The 19,005-nt window shown below is 37.6% G+C and overlaps 1 protein-coding gene across 1 annotated transcript in view; it reads right to left on the bottom strand.

Annotated features, from left to right (window-relative positions):
* LOC106095127 (organic cation transporter protein) overlaps nt 1–16,896 on the bottom strand; it is a 128,653-nt gene extending 111,757 nt beyond the window's left edge. The window contains exons 1-2 of the mRNA XM_059360741.1: nt 16,524–16,896; nt 16,132–16,411 (exon numbers count right to left, since the gene is read on the bottom strand). Of these exons, the coding sequence (XP_059216724.1) occupies nt 16,132–16,411; nt 16,524–16,747 (504 nt within the window). The 5' untranslated portion in view covers nt 16,748–16,896. The remainder of the gene's footprint in view (nt 1–16,131; nt 16,412–16,523) is intronic.
* Between the last annotated feature and the right edge of the window lie 2,109 nt (nt 16,897–19,005).

Here is a 19,005-nt window from a genome sequence, read left to right as displayed (position 1 = left end):
TTACATTTCCTTAGTCTCCCAAGTATGGATTCAGGATCTCAGGAAATCCTTGGTAACCAAGCGTTTTCCATTGCTCGAGAAGAAAGGGGAACCCTTGACTAAATTCAGTGCTGCGCTGGTCTGATCTCGCCACTCTTCTTTAGGGCGCAACGATATATTTAAACTGGACGTTGATCCCCGAATCAATTCGTTTGTATCGGCCCTGATACCAGCCTGCATCGTCACAGACTGGAGGAGGGCCAAGCAATTCCGCAAGGACATCGGAATAAACAGATGGCAATCCATTGACTATCCCACTCCAATTAATCTTAGGTATGCAGTCCTGTTATTCTCCCTTGTCGACAACTACCATCACCAAGCTTTCCATAGCGACATTAGTAAAGGTCCTTGGACCATATTACTATTGTTCGTCTTAGTTCTTTTAAACCGCCCTCCAGACGACCTCAACCGTTTGGCGGACAGCGGTGCCATTTCCGAATCTAGAATTGTAGCCTGTGCAAATTGCAAATGAACCATGAACATTCCACTAAGGCACAGGGGCAAACTTCTCACATATCAATGAGTGCAGTCCGATTCAAGTTTAGGTTCAATGATAAGGGGCCTCCTTTTTATAGTCGAGTCCGAACGGCGTGCCGCAGTGCGACACCTCTCTGGAAAGAAGTTTTACATGGCATAGTACCTCACAAATGTTGCCAGGATTCGAACCCAGGCGTTCAGCGTCATAGGCGGAAATGCTAACCTCTGCGCTACGATTGGCTTCGTAGCCTGTGCAGCGAAATAATAACCCATATAAACCGATTTGAGATCTTGACTTCTTGAGCCTTTAGAAGGCTGAATTATTATCCGATTTGGCTGAAATTTTGTACAACGGCTTCTCCCATGACCTTCAACATACGTGTCAAAGATGATCCGAATCAGTGTATAGCCTGATAGAGCACCCATATAAACGCGATTCGGCTGAAATTTAACAAATGGTCTCCAACCTTCAATTCGATTATGGTCCGAGTCAGCTACAATGGCCATAGCTCCAATGGCATAGCAATTATTTTGTTTTATCCATTGTTGGCCTAACAAGAGATTTCGGGAAAAGAATTTGACAAATGCGATCCATTGTGGAGGGTATATAAGATTCGGCCCGGCCGAACTTAGCACGCTCTTACTTGTTTTAAATAGTTCATTCCGTAATAAATTTCAGAAAATCTATCGTCGACGATTATATGATTTTACTTTAGTAAAGTGCTTGCTTTTTAAGTAAATTGACTAACACCACATGATTTATAAACTTTTTCTTCTAAACGCATGATAAGTAAGTTTTATTTTACCCAAGTGACTTTTTCTACCCTTTAAGAATTTTATTTACACGTGAGTAAAGATCATGAACTAAAGTGTTTTATGTAACTAACAGGTATTTACAAAATCATTTTTCTGAAAGAAGTTTCCATTCTTTCGACGATATGCATTCTTCAAACCATTTATTGTAGAAACTGGAAATTTTAATAATTTTATAGTGGGTATTCCAAGTTTGGCTGAACTAGGTACTTGAACAGGGTGTGCATGTAGACCCCTATCTGACAAGCTTGGTTAAGTTTTTTATAAAAACCATTAAATTCATAATTTTTTTTGTTCTAACATCCTTCGATTTGTTTGGGTGAATTTTTCCCAAATTTCATCGTATCATTCTCCCTTTTATTTAGAATCAGAATACCTACTTTTTTCCCTGGGAGATATTTCTCTTTTTCGAAGTTTGTTTTGAATAAAGGCTGGTACTACATTCTTTTTTATGGAACAATTTCCGAAAATCGTTCTTTTGGTGGTTTGACAAGGTTGATTTTTTGGGGTTTCTTTGGCCAAAATGTTGCCATCTACAAATAAAAATTAATATGGCATCAAACAAGTTATCAGCTGCTTGCGTGCATGTGTACACACAAATGTGAGTGTGTGGGTCGTACTTAAATTCATATATGTAAATAATGAAACACTAAACAATTTAACAAGAGGCGAATGCAGCATTTATTTGTAAAAATAATTAGATTTTCTAGTATTTTCACTGTTATAAGTAAAATAAGTCCAACTTTCCAGAAGCCTTTGTCGGCATCTTCCACTTTTATCGAAATATTGTTGTTGTAATTGCAAGACCAAAAGCACAACACATTATTTCACAAACCTTATTTTTTTTCGTACTGGTTGATCGAGTAGATTGTTGTGAAAGAAATATTTATTTTCTTTCGTATATTGATTTATATTTAAAAAGTACTTTCTTATTTATGCATCCACAAACACTTTATTATTTTCCAACCAGAGTACATGTGAGCAACATCACTAACACCAACAAACATCCAGTTACAATTAGAAGATTGACGATCGCGTTTATTTTGCATAAGAAAATTACTTGTTGCACAGCGACTGTGGTTGTGCTCTCAATGGGCGTCCCGAAATGTAATTTTTCCCTAGATGAAAAAACATGTTATCACGAAACGAACACATTTCGGCAAATTTTTCGTTTAATTTTTTTATATGGAGTTTCAACGCGAAAACCAAATATAGTACCGGCCGTAAGGGAAAAATCTCCCAAGAAATTGTTATTAAGAATTGGAGAAAAGGGAGAAGGGAAAAACTCCCAGGGGATTTTTATTCAGAATAGGTCTGAAACTGAAATCGGAAAAATTCGCAAGAACATTTGTGTCCCAAAAACACAAACCAAAATCAAAAGTGGACCGATCAGGACAATATAGGTATCAAATAAAAGGTATTGGAGAGTAGAATACGACGATGTTGCAAATTTGCAAGTTTTGCCCATGAACATTCCACTAATGAACAGGGGCAAACTTCTCACATATCAATGAGTGCAGTTCGATTCAAGTTTACGCTCAATGATGAGGGGCCTCTTTTTTGTAGCCGAGTCCGAACGGCGTGCCACAGTGCGACACCTCTTTGGAAAGAAGTTTTACATGGCATAGTACCTCACAAATGTTGCCAGCATTAGGAGGGGAAAACCACCGCTGAAATTTTGTTTCTGATGGTCTCGCAAGGATTCGAACCCAGGCGTTCAGCGTCATAGACGGACATGCTAAACTCTGCGCTACGGTGGCCTCCTTACAAACATGTTAAGTATTGCTTTTGTAATGTTTGCTTTCCTTTTTGTATGTAATAGTGCACAATTATGGCCTACAGCTTGCCACGATATTTCTTTGTTGTGATAACAACTTTCCGTCTACATTTAACAATCGTTGGCTTAAAATGAGATGCTTCCAGAGTTGTCTGGTGGTAAGATAAATAGATTAAATGTGTCGTGTTGTCCTTGGTTGCATGCGGGGCACACATCCTGCACTTTGGCGTTTTCCCTTACCAAAAGGAGTTTAAGTGGCTGAATCTACCGTTTCGTTCTTGGGCAGAACTACCTTAGTGAGTAGCTTGGAGGTTTGCTTCAACTTTGTCGTCATGAATGATCTGCCATTAAGGAACAGGCGGAAGACTTCTTGCATATCAATGAATGCTGCCCGATTCTACTTTCAGCTCAATAATACGGGATCTCCTTTTAGTATCCAACTCCGAAACGCGTGCCACTTAGCGGTATCTCTTTATACATATGGGTCTAAGAATATTAAAATATGAACCACATATTTTGATACCCATATTCATATACCAATTCTAGAATTCTTGTCTTTTATTGTAAATAAAATTGAAAACTTATGAAAACCTTTTATTGTGGGTACATGTTTAAACCGGGAGAACCCAACAAAATTTGTACTAGTTTTTGATGAAAAAGTAAAAAATAATTTCCGTACATAATAAATTGTTTGTAAATAGTAAGAAGCGGTATCATTTTTTTTTTTTTTTTCATGAAAACCATTAAATTCATAATTTTTTTTTCTAACTTCCTTTCATTTGTTTGGGTGAATTTTCCCCAAATTTTATCGTATCATTCTCCCTTTTATGTAGATTCAGAATACCTACTTTTTTCTCTGGGAGATATTTCCCTTTTTCAAAGTTTGTTTTGAATAAGGGAATAGCGAAAAAACTTCCAGGAAATTGTTATTAAGAATAGGAGAAAAGGAAGTAGGGAAAAAACTCCCAGGGAAATGTTATTCAGAATAGCTCTGTAACTGTAATCGGAAAAATCCACAAGAACATTTGTTTGACATTTCGCTTATGATTGTCTCTGACTTTTAAAGAGTTCTTCTGATCATGAATCATTTTAAACTCAAGTTATAATTTAATAAAACATAATTAGCACGTTGGTGTGAATATTCGATTTCACGTAAGCCGTTATAGCTTAACAGCTTAACTGGACATGATCTTCACTTATCCGAGCTACGATTAACTGAAAATGACGGGTAAGTGAAACCAAATTGATGTATTTTTAATGTTTCACTTATCCGATTTCGACTGCATAATATATTGAGTGCACAAATGAAATGCACTTCGTATTTGTGAGTTGAATTAAAATTTATGCTAGCGCGAAATCTCATTCACGCTTCAAAAGTCGCAATTTCCCAGTATTTCTTCCCAATTGTCCGGAGTTAGGACAGCCACATAAATTCGCGATGATCCCGTCCAACTGGCAAGCATTCGGAGTTCTGCATCCTACGTTGGCCGAGATAAACAGCTGTCGATAAAATGTGAATATTCTAAGTAATGTAAAATTCAAGCAAAACTCAATAAATAGCAAGCAAAATAGGAATAAATTATTGGCAACAAAAGATTGTTAAGAAATGTTAATTGCTTATTGGCAGGTTTGCTTCATGTAACGAAAACTGATATCCAAGGTCATTTTAAAATGGTGTTTGTCCTATTGGATGGCTTCCCTTTTCCTCTACTGATTGGCGTGTACTGGTTGGCGTGAACCATCTGCACCCCCGGCGAGGCAATATAAAATCTATTCATGCCACTGCGAATTGTGAGTGACTCATGGATTCGTAAAAGTTTATTTAAAGTTGTTTTTAATTTGACAAATATCTTCGTATAATAAATAAACATATCTATCCATGATTATTGCGAAAAAATTGATTGATCATATTTAACCTGATGGGTCATAGTTAGTGACGCCGTTTTTGGTAGGCTCCTACCCAAATTGGTAGGTTTTTAATCATTTGGTAGGTTGTTAGGCTATACAAATACCAAATAATTTACTGAAAAAATCGACGGGGGTTAATTCAAAATTCGGTCGCTTCTTGGTGCTTCTGTGTTTTCGTTTAGAGAGCATTCTGGGAAATAAGAGCGGTTTTTGTGTGTTCAATCGGACAATAGAACTATACTCGTAAGATTGGATCTAGTCTATACTCGGATGTTGAGGGTCCATGCAACTCACTGTAACGGGGTAAATGAGTTGTAAATGTGCATTTAATCGCTCCAAACTCGTCACTGTTGTTCATTGAAATCGGGGCAAAATAAAATTTTTATACCCACCACCATATTCATATATTCATTTAGTCATTCCGTTTGCAACGCATCGAAATATTCATTTCCGACCATACAAAGTATATATATTTTGGATTGTTGTGAAATTCTAAGACGATTTAATAATATCCGCGTGTCTGTCCGTCCGTCAGTGGTAATCACTCTACAGCCTTCTAAAATTGAGATATTGAGCTGAAATTTGGCACACATACGTCTTTTTGCTGCACGCAGATTTAGTTCTTGAACGGGTCAAATCGGACTATATTTAGATATAGATGCCATATAGACCGATCTGCCCATAAAGGGCTTGAAGCCAACAAAAGCTTTATTTATTATTATTTGAGACAGTGAGTTGGTGTAAGCTTCCCGACATCCGACCTAAATATGGTTAAGATCGGACTATATTTAGATTGCTTCCTCCTGTCATATGATGAAGACCATGAAAGCTTTATTTATTACCTGATTTTGCTGAAATTTTAAACAGTGATTTGTTTTAAGCTTTCCGACATCCGACCCAAATATGTTCCAGATCATAGCTGTCATATAGACGGACTTATTGCCTGATTTCGCCAAAACTGTGACGATCGACTCAGAATAATTTTTTGATTAAGCTATGTCCGTCTGTCTGTTTGTCCATGTTCATTTGTGAACAAAGTACAGGTCGCAATTTTCATCCGGATGTTTTCAAATGTGGCACAGGCATCTTTTTTGGCCTTGAGACGAAGCCTATTGAAATTGGAAGAAATCGAGTCAGAGTTTCATATAGCTTTCATTTGACTCGTCCGATTTGGACTAATACTGCAATAGAATCGTCATTTGTGATGAAAAGTCTGCTGTACGAAAAGAGAGTTGGAATAAATCGGTATATCGTGGAATCATGCCAAGGATTTGGCCAACGATAGAGCTCGATGAAGAGAGCTTGGTGATGCCCTATGTTCGCACTGAACAGTTTAGTATTGGCTATATTTTATTGTAATATATTTAATATACTCCAATTGTAAATAAAGGACATATATATCTCATATACATTTTCGTCTGATTTTGACTAATATTGCAATAATTTGATCATTTGTTAACCGATCCTCACAAAATTTATCACTAAGGCTTCTCTTATCACTGGTTAAATTCATAGAAATCTGTTAAAATTTTGATATAGCTCCCATACATATGTATATTCCGACTTTCACTTTTAAGGCCTTTGCTAACGAATTTATCAACCTATCATCTTAAAATTTTGCTCTATGATTTTTTTAGTCCCACAATATGTCCGGATTTTGATCGAAATTCTACATTTCAAATTTCGATGACTTAACCTGCAATCCCAATGCGGTGTAGGGTATCAAAAGGTCGATTTCGACCGACTTTAGGCCGTCCTTACTTGTCATAGACTGTAAAGTTATTTCAACAGAGAGGCCGACGGAAATGGATGGATGCTCTATGAATATAATAATTTGATGTGTTGCTAATTGAATGACAAAATGGCCAACTTTTCGGTGATATAAAAATATACTTATGCAACCAATTTTTGGCTTCTAAAATGTTTGGTACGTTTTGATCAGGTTTGGTAGAATTATTCTTAAATTTTGGTAGGAAATAATTTTCTTGAGTGGCAACACTGGTCATATACAAGGGATTGTTATGTATATTTCTAAATTGAGATTCAAATTTTGTTTACTCTGCATTTTGTACTTTATCGTACCTATTAATGGTTTATTGTAAAAATATGATATGGGATGATGAATAAATACTCATGCGACTGCATGTTTGGTGCGATTGTATAGATTTTGGGAAGTTAAAGTAGCTATACACCCAGACAAATAAGTTTGATGATTTTAAATTAATTTTAAAATTTTGATGAAAATGGTTTTCAAATGTTGAACTTCTAAAATATAGTTAAGGCATTTCCTACATTTTAATGAAGGTTTGTGGCAATTTAAGACGCTATTTTAATTTTAAGCATAAATATGAGTTTTAGTAGTTTTTGTTTTTGTCTGCTAATATTTCAAACCTTACAAAAAATTGTTTAATTGTAGAACAATTTATAAAAGTGTAATCTGAAATCAATTTAAGTTCAGAAATAAGATGTATGTGCATAAATTTTTTTGGACGTATTTTGCTGAAAGCATCACAAAATGTTTGCTGTTTTAGTATTAAATTACTGATGTCCCATTTTCAGCAGATTTTCTGTTTTCCAGCAAATATTTTTGCTGATTTTAATAAAAATTTTCTGTTAGTGTGTCGTGGGCACAAAATAGTAGGTATTCGTAATTTTCGTCGTATTTTTTTCTACGTTTGTATGACTGTCAGTGGCATCTTCACCAAATATCACATCAAAGGCATCATAAATGTTTAGTATATGCATGTCTTTCTGAAGTGTAGCAAATTTATTCCGTCATTTTTTCTCCACTCATAGAAGAAAGCCTGCTGATAGTAGCAAACATTGTCTGCTGGTTTTTAGTAGCCCATTTTACTGCTATTACAGCAGTATCTACTGTTATAGCTTAATGTTTGCAATTTCAGAACAGCGGTATGACTGCTGAAAAATCTGTTGTTTGCATTAAATGACTGCTGCTTAATTCATGGAGTTGTTGGAAGAAGAGTAAACTAAATAAAATGATAGATATTTTATTTTTTTGAAAGAAAAGAAAAATAAAATACCTAAAATAATCACAGCACTTGATCAGTGGTAACTGGCAAACGTAAATAATAGCCCAACGTTCCACAGATTACGAGTGGTGTGCGATAGGTGATTTGTTAGGTAGCACAAAAATGAAGAAAATTGGAACAGGCGGTTTCAGTACGAACAAGTAAAAGCGTGCTAAGTTCAACCGGGCCGAATCTTTTATACCCTCCACCATGGATCGCATTTGTCTAGTTCTTTTCCCGGCATCTCTTCTTATGCAAAAAAGGATAAAAGAAAAGATTTTCTCTGCTATTAGAGCGATATCAAGATATGGTCCAGCTTGGACCACAATTATATTATATGTTGGAGACCTGTGTAAAATGTCAGCCAATTTGAATAAGAATTGCGTTTTTTGGGGGCTCAAGAAGTAAAAAAGAGAGATCGATTTATATGGAAGCTGTATCGGGCTATAGACAGATTCAGACCATAATAAACACGTATGTCATGAGAGGATCCGATGGTCATGAGAGGATCCGTCGTACAAAATTTCAGGCAAATCGGAAAATAATTGCGACCTCTAGAGGCACAAGAAGTCAAGATCCCAGATCGGTTTATATGGCAGCTATATCAGGTATTGAACCGATTTGAACCTTATTTGACATAGTTTTTGAAAGTTGTGAAAAAAATACGTCTTGCAAAATTTCAGCCAAATCGGATAGGAATAGTGCCCTCTAGAAGTTCAAAAAGTCAAGTCCCCAGATCTGTTTATAAGACAGCTATTCCAGGTTATGGACCAATTTAAACCATACTTGGCACAGTTGTTGGATATTATAACAAAACACGTTATGCAAAATTCCATTCCAATCGGATAAGAATTGCGCCCTCTAGAGGCTCAAGAAGTCAAGACCCAAAATCGGTTTATATGAAAGCTATATCAGATTATGGACCAATTTGAACCATACCCGGCACAGTTGTTGGATATCATAACAAAACACGTCGTGCAAAATTTCATTCCAATCAGATAAGAATTGCGCACTCTAGAGGCTCAAGAAGTCAAGACCCAAGATCGGTTTATATGGCAGCTATATCAGGTTATAAACCGATTTGAACCATACTTGGCACAGTTGTTGGATATCATAACAAAACACGTCGTGCAAAATTTCATTCCAATTCAAGACAGACAGACGGACGGACATGGCTAGATCGACATAAAATGTCGCGACGATCAAGAATATATATACTTTTTGGGGTCTCAGACGAATATTTCGAGTAGTTACAAACAGAATGACGAAATTAGTATACCCCCATCCTATGGTGGAGGGTATAAAAATCAATCAAAATGGTAAGTTGATGTTTGTCGCCATCTTGTTTTCCAGTGGAGACGTAAATGAAAATATAGTTGTGTAGATTGCACGATGGCGACAAATTTCGATTTACAATTTTGTACGATTTGTAATCATTTTTGTTTATTGAAGTACATTTATACTGAACTTAAAAGTATTTATTTGCAAAAAAACTTTATATCATTTGCATGGACCCATCAAAACATACATTTTCTATTACTGCAAAATTGTTCTATTACTATAAAATTGGTAGAGTTACCAATGTTTTATAGAATACTAGCTGACACGGGCCCGCTCCGCCGCGCCTTCTTTTACTTTATATGGAACAAAAGTTTGGATGTAAGGTGTACTCCATTCTTAAAATACTTCATTTCAGCCCGATATTCTCATGATGTCTGATTAAGTGGTGTTTTCGGAGGAGAGATGGTCCCCCAGATACTTGGCCCTGAAAAAATATCAGCATTGTGCTCTTGTCTCAAATACCATTTATTTAAACCCCATATTGCCATTGGCTGAAGAGGAGTTTATAGGAAGAGGCGTCCCCCAAACACATGGCCCCAAAATAGGTTATCAAATTCGTTTTCTAATCTCAAATACCTTTCATTTGAGCCACATATTGGCATGGTCGAAAATTTTTTCCCTTTGGGGGTGTTTTGGGAAAGGGGTGATGCCCTAAATACATGGTCCTACATTTGGATATCAAATTCGTATTCTACTCCCAAATACCTTCATTTGAGTCCCATATTGCGATGGTCACCAAAAACTTGCTTTTAGTGGGGTATTATGGGAAAGGGGTAGACCCCCAGAAAATTGGTCCCGAAAATGGGTATTAATTCTTGCTCTACGCCCCAATACCTTTCATTTTAGCCCCATATTGTCATGGTCGGTAAATATGCCCAATTTAGGGGTGTTTTGGGGAGTGGGGTGGTCCCCCAAATTCAGCAATTGCCATTGCCTTCAAAATTGGATATCAAATTCGTTTTCTAATCTCATTTAAACTCCTTATTGCAAAAGTCAGCAAATATGTCCGGTTTGGGGTATTGGCCCTAAAAATTATGAATATTTAGTTTCCATCTCTTTAAGACCCAAATTCTCTTGGTGAGCAAATACGTCCTATTTGGGGTTGTTATGGTGGTGGAATGTCCGCTAGACAGTTGGCCCCTAATATTGATATCAGATACGTGGTCTACTCCCACATACCTTTAATTTGAGCCCCATACTTCCATAGTCGGCAAACATGACCGGCTTTGGGGGTGTTTTGAGGGATGGGCGGCCACTCAATGAGTTGGCCTTAAAATTATATATGTCGGATTCGTGTTCCATTTAAAAACCACTCTTATTTGAGCCTCATATTGCAAAAGTCAGAAAATACTTACTATTTGGGTGGTGTTGTGGGGGTGGCGTGCCCCCGTAGACACTTTTCCCGAATTTTGATATCAAATTCGTGCTTTACTCCTAAAGACCCTTCATTTGAGGTGTTTTGAGGGATGGGCGGCCACTCAATGAGTTGGCCTTAAAAATATATGTCGGATTCGTGTTCCACTTAAAAACCACTCTTATTTGAGCCTCATATTGCAAAAGTCAGAAAATACTTACTATTTGGGTGGTGTTGTGGGGGTGGCGTGGCCCCGTAGACACTTTTCCCGAATTTTGATATCAAATTCGTGCTTTACTCCTAAAGACCCTTCATTTGAGCCCCATATTGCTATGCTCGTAAATTTGTCCCCTTTGGGGGATGTTTTTGGTGAGCGGCGACTTCCTAAACACTTGGTCCCATATTTGGATATCAGATTCGTATTTTGCATTCAAATACCTTTTATTTAAGCCCCATATTCCCATGCTCAGTAAATAAGTCCTGTTTGGGGGGTGTTTTGGGAAAGGGATGGACCCCCAGAAACGTGGTCCCACATTTGGATATCAGATTCGTATTTTACTCGCAAATACCTTTCATTTGAGTCCCATATTGCCATGGTCGGTAAATATGTCCGATTTAGGGGAGTTTTGGGGGTTTGGGTGGTCCCCCTAGCACTTGGTCTGACAATTGGATATCAGATACGTTTTCTTATCCTAAATACCTATCATTTGAGTCCCATATTGTCGTGATTGTTGTAAATATATGTTTGGTAGGTTTCAGGGTGGGGCGACCCCCCTAGGTACCTCATCCAAAATTTGGTTACCAAATTTTTATTTTTAAGGTACTATATGAGAGCACACAAAATTTCGCTTAAATCGCACCACCCATCTCCGAGATCTGGCGTTTCTGAAAATTTGGGTAAGGGAGAGGGTCCGCCCCCTTCAGATATCAGAAAATGTAGTACCCTATTTTCACCACGTGGGCAATATGTACCATCGTGGGCAATATGTACCATCTTTCAAGAAAATCGGTTCAGCCGTTTCTGAGTGTATAAGTAACACACAAACATACAAACAAACATAAATTGATTTTTATATATAAGAAGAAGATTGTGGTCGCTACTGGGTGCACGAACTGATCCATCGGTGCAAAATTGCAAATTTTGCCCATGAACATTCCACTAAGGAACAGGGGCAAGCTTCTCACATATCAATGAGTGCAGTCCGATTCAAGATTAAGCTCAATGATTAGGGGCCTCCTTTTTATAGCCGAGTCCGAACGGCGTGCCGCAGTGCGACACCTCTTTGGAGGGAAGCTTTACATGGCATAGTACCTCACATATGTTGCCAGCATTAGGAGGGGAAAACCACCGCTTAAAATTTTTTCTGATGGTCTCGCCAGGATTCGAACCCAGGCATTCAGCTACATAAGCGAACATGTTAACCTCTGCGCTACGGTGGCCTCCCATCGGCAATGACATTTGGTCATAAAGCCTGAGCTAAATTTTTTACTGCTTGCCAACATACTATTAATTGGCATATCTTAGTTTTGTAGTGATAGGTTCAACAAATCAGTTTCAGTATTTTAATTTTCTCTTAAACTTTTTTATGAGTTCAACAGGTAATTGTTCGTGCCGGTTTTAAATGACTTTCATTTCCATAACATTTCATGCAAACTAACTGAAAAGATTTAGCAACTATAAAAGTAAAATAATTCTTATACAAACATAAAAGTACTGTCTCCTCTGCTACTGGAATATGGCCAATAACAATATAATATTGTCAGCGTATGCTGAAGCTATACGTGCGACAACGAAGTGGGCTACCGAAAATTCTTTTCAGCAGGAGATACAAGTTATTTATAGTGGCACCTGTCTTCTTGGGAAGATAGAATGTTCCAATTACTGAAAGAGCAAAATACCTGGGTGTTTAAACATTTTCGAAAGGGCAGAAAGTCAACTCTTTTGCTATACACCTGCAAGAGATCCATTGGCAAAAGTTGGGGTTTTAAACCAGCGATGCCCAGCCCTTTACTTTAGCGTTAATGGCAAGACAAACGTGTTCTTACGCTCTTTGTTTCAGCAACGAATGAACTTGCGCAGCAGTATATGCATCGTTTTTCTGTTTTTATTTTAAGAACAATGATTTTTGTGGATTAAACGCCTGGATGATACAGGAAAGAATTTAAAATTTCTTATTTTATGTTTACTTTGGAAAACAGTATTTATTCAGTCCAAAAAATGATTTTTTATATATTGAGAAAATGAAAAATACTTAAAGAGAGTATGGTTTAAACCGCATGTAGCACTGTAGTTGTGAGAACTATAATGTTGCTACAATAAGCACTGTGTTGTATACTGAGGCGGCAACCCTTGCCAATGAAGGACTTCGTCGAGTCAATCCGGTACGTACAACCGGCTGTCATGGGATTGATGATATATGGTGTTATGGTCTGGTGTACGGCGCTTCAAACGCCCACCAGCAGTTTAATACTCGGCAGCATTCAATGGATAGCTTGTTTTTGCATCACAGCCGCAGTGGGGACTACGCCATCTGATGCACTGAATCTAATGCTACACCTAATACCTCTGGACATTGTGGCTAGAAAAAATACAATGCCCGATGTTCTACATAGTGTGGACTACGCATATAATAGTAAATTCGCAAGTTGTTGCGCTTTCTAAACTGTACGAACTAGAAGGCATCACATTTTTCCAAATTCTGTGGTATCACAATGGACGGAAAACGTCATAGTGAGTCCGATGGCAGACTGCCACTTCTTGCAAAGCCTCTGGTGGAAATCGAACCCACTAACCAACCAACTATTCTACACTTGGGCGCTCTCAGTTTTGCATAACATTTTCAACAAATTTCGGATGAAGAAATCAATATATATACGATGTCTTGCGTTATTCGGGTAGATAACGAATATGGTCAAGAAGTAGGAATAGGTTTTATAATTAATTTACTGATAACGAAATATCCACCCATATCCGAAAGTGATCCGATGGGCACAATAAGGGTTTAAAATGAAAGGTTTGGACACCAAAAAACGAATATGGTATTAAAATTTTGGTCCAAGTACCCAAGCCCAAGTGACCCATTATGACTAGATGGGACACAAATAAAAGGTATTTGAGAGTAGAAAAGAGTAGAGTTTTGGGGTACGCCCTAAAGCACCCCCTAAACTGAACTTCCGTTATGAATAAAGAACGAATTTCATATCTATTATCAGTGCAAAGTGCCGGTGGCCGCCCCAGCCCCAAAACACCTTCCAAACGGTTCATATTTACCGGCCATGGCAATATGAGGCTCAGGATTTGGAAGTGCAGAATGAATTTGATATCCATATTTGAGGCGAAATGTCTGAGGTGCCATCCCTCCCCTAATGAGAACATCACCATAAGGAAGAACATTACCACCAGGAACCGAGAAGGAGCAAATTCTCACACATCAATGAGTGCTTTCCGATTCAATTTAAACTCAATGATAAGGGATCGTTTTTATAGTCGAGTCCGAAAGGCGTCCCGCAGTGCGACACCTCTTTGGGGAAAATTTTCCAAATGACCATGCAAGGCATTTTTCCTCGCAAATGTCGCCAACATTAAAAGGGGATACACCGCTTTTCCGATGTTCTCGCCAGGATTCGAACGCCATCAGCGTCATAGGCTACAATGGCATGAATTCGATATTCGCATTCAGTGCGAATTGTCCCCACCCTAAAAAGATTAGAGTTAAAGAAGGCGCAGCGGAGCGGGCCCGGTTCGGCTAGTCATGTATAAAAATTAAAATGGAACCATAAATGCATTCGTAAATTGCAATATAGGAATCAGGTCTTTGTCGAATTTGCAAAAAAAATATAAAAGTCGAATATTCCCGAAAAAAGAGAAAATATTGTCGTCCTCAACCGAACTTTTTTGTAAGGATTTTTGAGCACTATCCAGCAAAAAAAAAATTGGAAAACGGAACACAAACGAAGATTTGGCAGCCCCAACAAATTTTGGAAAACCGAGATGACCAACTTTAGGGACCTGCCAAAAGGCGCCCGGACAACATAAGGCCTTGAAATTTTGCACACGAGTTCGTTAACACCTCAGCTCTAACTATTTCAAAGTGATATCTCTACCTGTTCGAATACGGCATACTTTTCTCACACAGCAAACTTTTTTACTAGTTTTTTTTCCGATTTTCTCCCACTGTGCGATACCTCTTTGGGAAGAAGTGCTTATATGGCTATGCGTTTTAAAAACATACCTCACAAATGTCGCTAACACTGGAAGAAATAATTTTTCTGATGTTCTCGCCAGGATTGGGGTGCCTCCCTGTAAAAAGAATCTAAATGTGAGCCAATTTAGGCAGAGGTTTCAAATGGGAAAGAAAACAATTCGTACTAAATTTGGGGATAAATTTTATGAAATCATGCAAAAATTTACAAATGATTAAAAAATTAGTATGTTTCAAATTTCTTGAAGGTTGGCTGAAAATTGTGCATCTGAACCGATCTGTAGAAATTAATATGAACAGACAGACATGGCTTAATCGATCCAGTAAGTGGTTTTGAGTCGATCCGTTTGCTTATCAATGGGTCTATCTCTCCTCCTTTTTGGCGTTCCAAATAAATTCACTAATTTCGGACTAATTTAGATATAACTACCTACAGACCAAAGGTCTTAAATCTTCGGCAATAAAGGGGTATGTATTTCTATCTAAACCGATTTGGTCCAATGGGATAAAGACACATCCCCCAATCCTGGAGGCCACCGTAGCGCAGAGGTTAGAATGTCCGCCAATGACGCTGAACGCCTTGGTTCGAATCCTGGCGAGACCATCAGAAAAATTTTCAGTGGTGGTTTTCCCCTCCTAATGCTGGCAACATTTGTGAGGTACTATGCCATGTAAAACTTCTCTCCAAAGAGGTGTCGCACTGCGGCACGCCGTTCGGACTCGGCTATAAAAAGGAGGCCCCTTATCATTGAGCTTAAAACTTGAATCGGACTGCACTCATTGATATGTGAGAAGTTTGCCACTGTTCCTTAGTGGAATGTTCATGGGCAAAATTTGTAATTTTTTTTATTTTGCACATCCCCCAATTAACCGGTTACAACGAATTGGCTGAAGCTCTCAAGCGCGCCTTTAGAACTATTTGTTATCATTAAAGCTTGGTATAATATCTATTAGATTTAACACCAAGCGAATCACGTGTATATACCCAGACACTTTTTATTGTGTTTGGCTTTGCATTTTTCATTTCCCGTAATCTGATTTTTTCAAATCAACTCGCAATTGCTATGTAGAGCATAATAAAGCTATGAAACTTTGGAACGACTATGGTTTATAATTATAGAACGAGCACTAATTATAAAATTATTGCTTGTATGAAATGATTTTTTTTTTTTTTTTATTTTATTTACTTACGTCATTTGAAATCGTTGTTTCTTTATCACGAAATACTAAATTGTCCGTTGGACAGCTCTCCACTTTATTTTGATTAAAGTTGCCCGCTGAACACGGGAAACTCTCTTCAAAATTGTCCGCTTCTCGATGCATTAGGGAAGTGGTTGTAGTGGTATTAGGATTTGAGACACTAACGTACCGTTTGCACTGTTCCAAATTTGAACCTTTCATTGGAATGCTAAAGGAAGTCCACGGTTCATGGTACCCGCTGTCTGCGTCATCACAGTGCGGAATGTTGCATCTGGGAAGAAAATTTGCCGTTTGTCGTTTTATTGTTTTAGAAAAGATTGTTTAATATCTTAACAGACCACTTAATTTTTTTTTCCAATAAATCTGTATATTGATAACATTACCTGTGAACCACTGAACTAGCGGTAAACACATAGGTCACCGAAAATATCGCGTTAAACATCATTGGCAGACAAATGAGGAGGAACACTATAATTTGAAATTTTCCAAATTGACCAATCTGTACAAGAATCAAATCCAACGAAATTTCATCTTCTGTATCGCCATCGTCGGCGTCCATCACAATCTTTGCACTAGAATCGGCTGTATTTGCGGTTGAATATTTCATATCTGCCGTCGATTCTTAAGCAACTAAAAATTGCAATCAACTTAAATAAAAAAAAAAAAAAACAAACAAAACAAAACTGGTTATTGAACCGATCTCAACGACTGTTCACTTTAACCGATGAAATATGTTAACGTGTGAAATATGCGATTTCCTTCACTCGACCGGCGCTATGGAATAACTAAGCAATCAATTAAATGGAAAACGCACAAAAGTTAAGTTGGTTATCTTAAGCAATGGAACGCAACACTCGTGTTTGATTTACGATTATTTCTGCTAGACAAAAAAAAAGTGTTTTGATTGGGAATGTAGATAGAGAGGCCGAACGCGTACGACACAGGCTTCGTTTTTATTGCTACAATATTTTTAAATTGTTCTGCACATCAATGGTATGCGTATCATTACATATCGATCAATTTTCTGTACATAAATAGCCTTTAGTTAAAGATTTCTCGACGATGTTGAACGACTTTTCCGCATTTTTATATCGATTGACATACGCTCGTATTTATATATATTTTATTAGAAGAAGAAAGGGTTTTAAGAAAAATAAAACTCGGTTATTGTGAAAGCAATTAACGAAATGTAAAAAAAGTTTGAAACAAATGCAATCAATGAAGCACTGGATTCAACGGTATGACTTGCTGGATTCAGCGTGCATGACTTGCTAAAGTTTTCAACTGGCACTTGCATCGCGCCGAACTGGGTTCAAATACCAGCAAAAACGGCGACCTGTCAAAACGCCCAGTGGTTATAAGGCCCAAAGTCAATTTTGGGCGTTATGACCGCCCATACAGCGATCGTAAAGCCCAAAAGGAAATTGGGCGTTAAGACCGCCTATTTAGCTGTCATAAGGCCCAAGGGGTTTTATGACCGTTTTCAATTAATAAAATTTTTTTTGCGCTATGAAATAATCAACAACAGAAAAATTATAAACCCACAATGAAATGAAAAATAACGCCCAATTTCTTAAATGTTATAATTTTATAATGACAAAACAGGTAATGAATTTTGCATGATTAGCTAATGAGCACGTCTACATTTTAGTGGTGATCGGCCATCACGCCCAAATAACTGAAAAAGTTTAACTTGATGGTCGTCGATCTTAAGTTGATGCAACTTTTTCGGTCATTTGATTATACTGGTATTATATGTTAAACTATTGTAGCTGACCCGTATCCGCTCCGCTACGCCTTCTTTTACTTCATATGGAACAAAAGTTTCCTTGGAATATTTATTTTCGACAATTAAAGAGCTTTTAGTGAAATACCATGCAAATTTGACTAACAGTTTAACAACAAGTGCGTTTACCTGAATCCCATATGATCTTTGTTGGTCTACAAATTTAAGTTTGAATGTAAGGTGTACTCCATTTCAGCCCGATATTCTCATGATGTCTGATTTAGTGGTGTTTTCGGGGGAGAGTATTCGTATTTTACTACCAAATACCTTTATTTGTGCCCCATATTGCGATGGCCAGAAAAAATTGCTGTTTGTGGGATATTTTGGGAAAGGGGTAGACCCCCAGAAAATTGGTCCCGAAAATGGGTATCAATTCTTGCTCTACCCCCTAAATATGCCCGATTTAGGGGTGTTTTGGGATCAGCAACGTGCTCTATTCTCATATATCTATATATCATTTATTTGAACCCCATATTACCATTGCCCTCAAAATTGGATATCAAATTCGTTGTCTAATCTCATTTAAACTCCTTATTGCAAAAGTCAGCAAATAAAGGGTGATTTTTTTGAGGTTAGGATTTTCATGCATTAGTATTTGACAGATCACGTGGGATTTCAGACATGGTGTCAAAGAGAAAGATGCTCAGTATGCTTTGACATTTCATCATGAATAGACTTACTAACGAGCAACGCTTGCAAATCATTGAATTTTATTACCAAAATCAGTGTTCGGTTCGAAATGTGTTCATTCACCGTAACGTTGCGTCCAACAGCATCTTTGAAAAAATACGGTCCAATGATTCCACCAGCGTACAAACCACACCAAACAGTGCATTTTTCGGGATGCATGGGCAGTTCTTGAACGGCTTCTGGTTGCTCTTCACTCCAAATGCGGCAATTTTGCTTATTTACGTAGCCATTCAACCAGAAATGAGCCTCATCGCTGAACGGTGAATGAACACATTTCGAACCGAACACTGATTTTGGTAATAAAATTCAATGATTTGCAAGCGTTGCTCGTTAGTAAGTCTATTCATGATGAAATGTCAAAGCATACTGAGCATCTTTCTCTTTGACAC

The sequence above is a fragment of the Stomoxys calcitrans genome, chromosome 1 (genome assembly GCF_963082655.1).
Source record: "Stomoxys calcitrans chromosome 1, idStoCalc2.1, whole genome shotgun sequence".
Taxonomy (NCBI): domain Eukaryota; kingdom Metazoa; phylum Arthropoda; class Insecta; order Diptera; family Muscidae; genus Stomoxys; species Stomoxys calcitrans.
The sequence above is the reverse complement of the archived record's forward strand: the minus strand, read 5'-3'. Positions and strand labels throughout refer to the sequence as shown.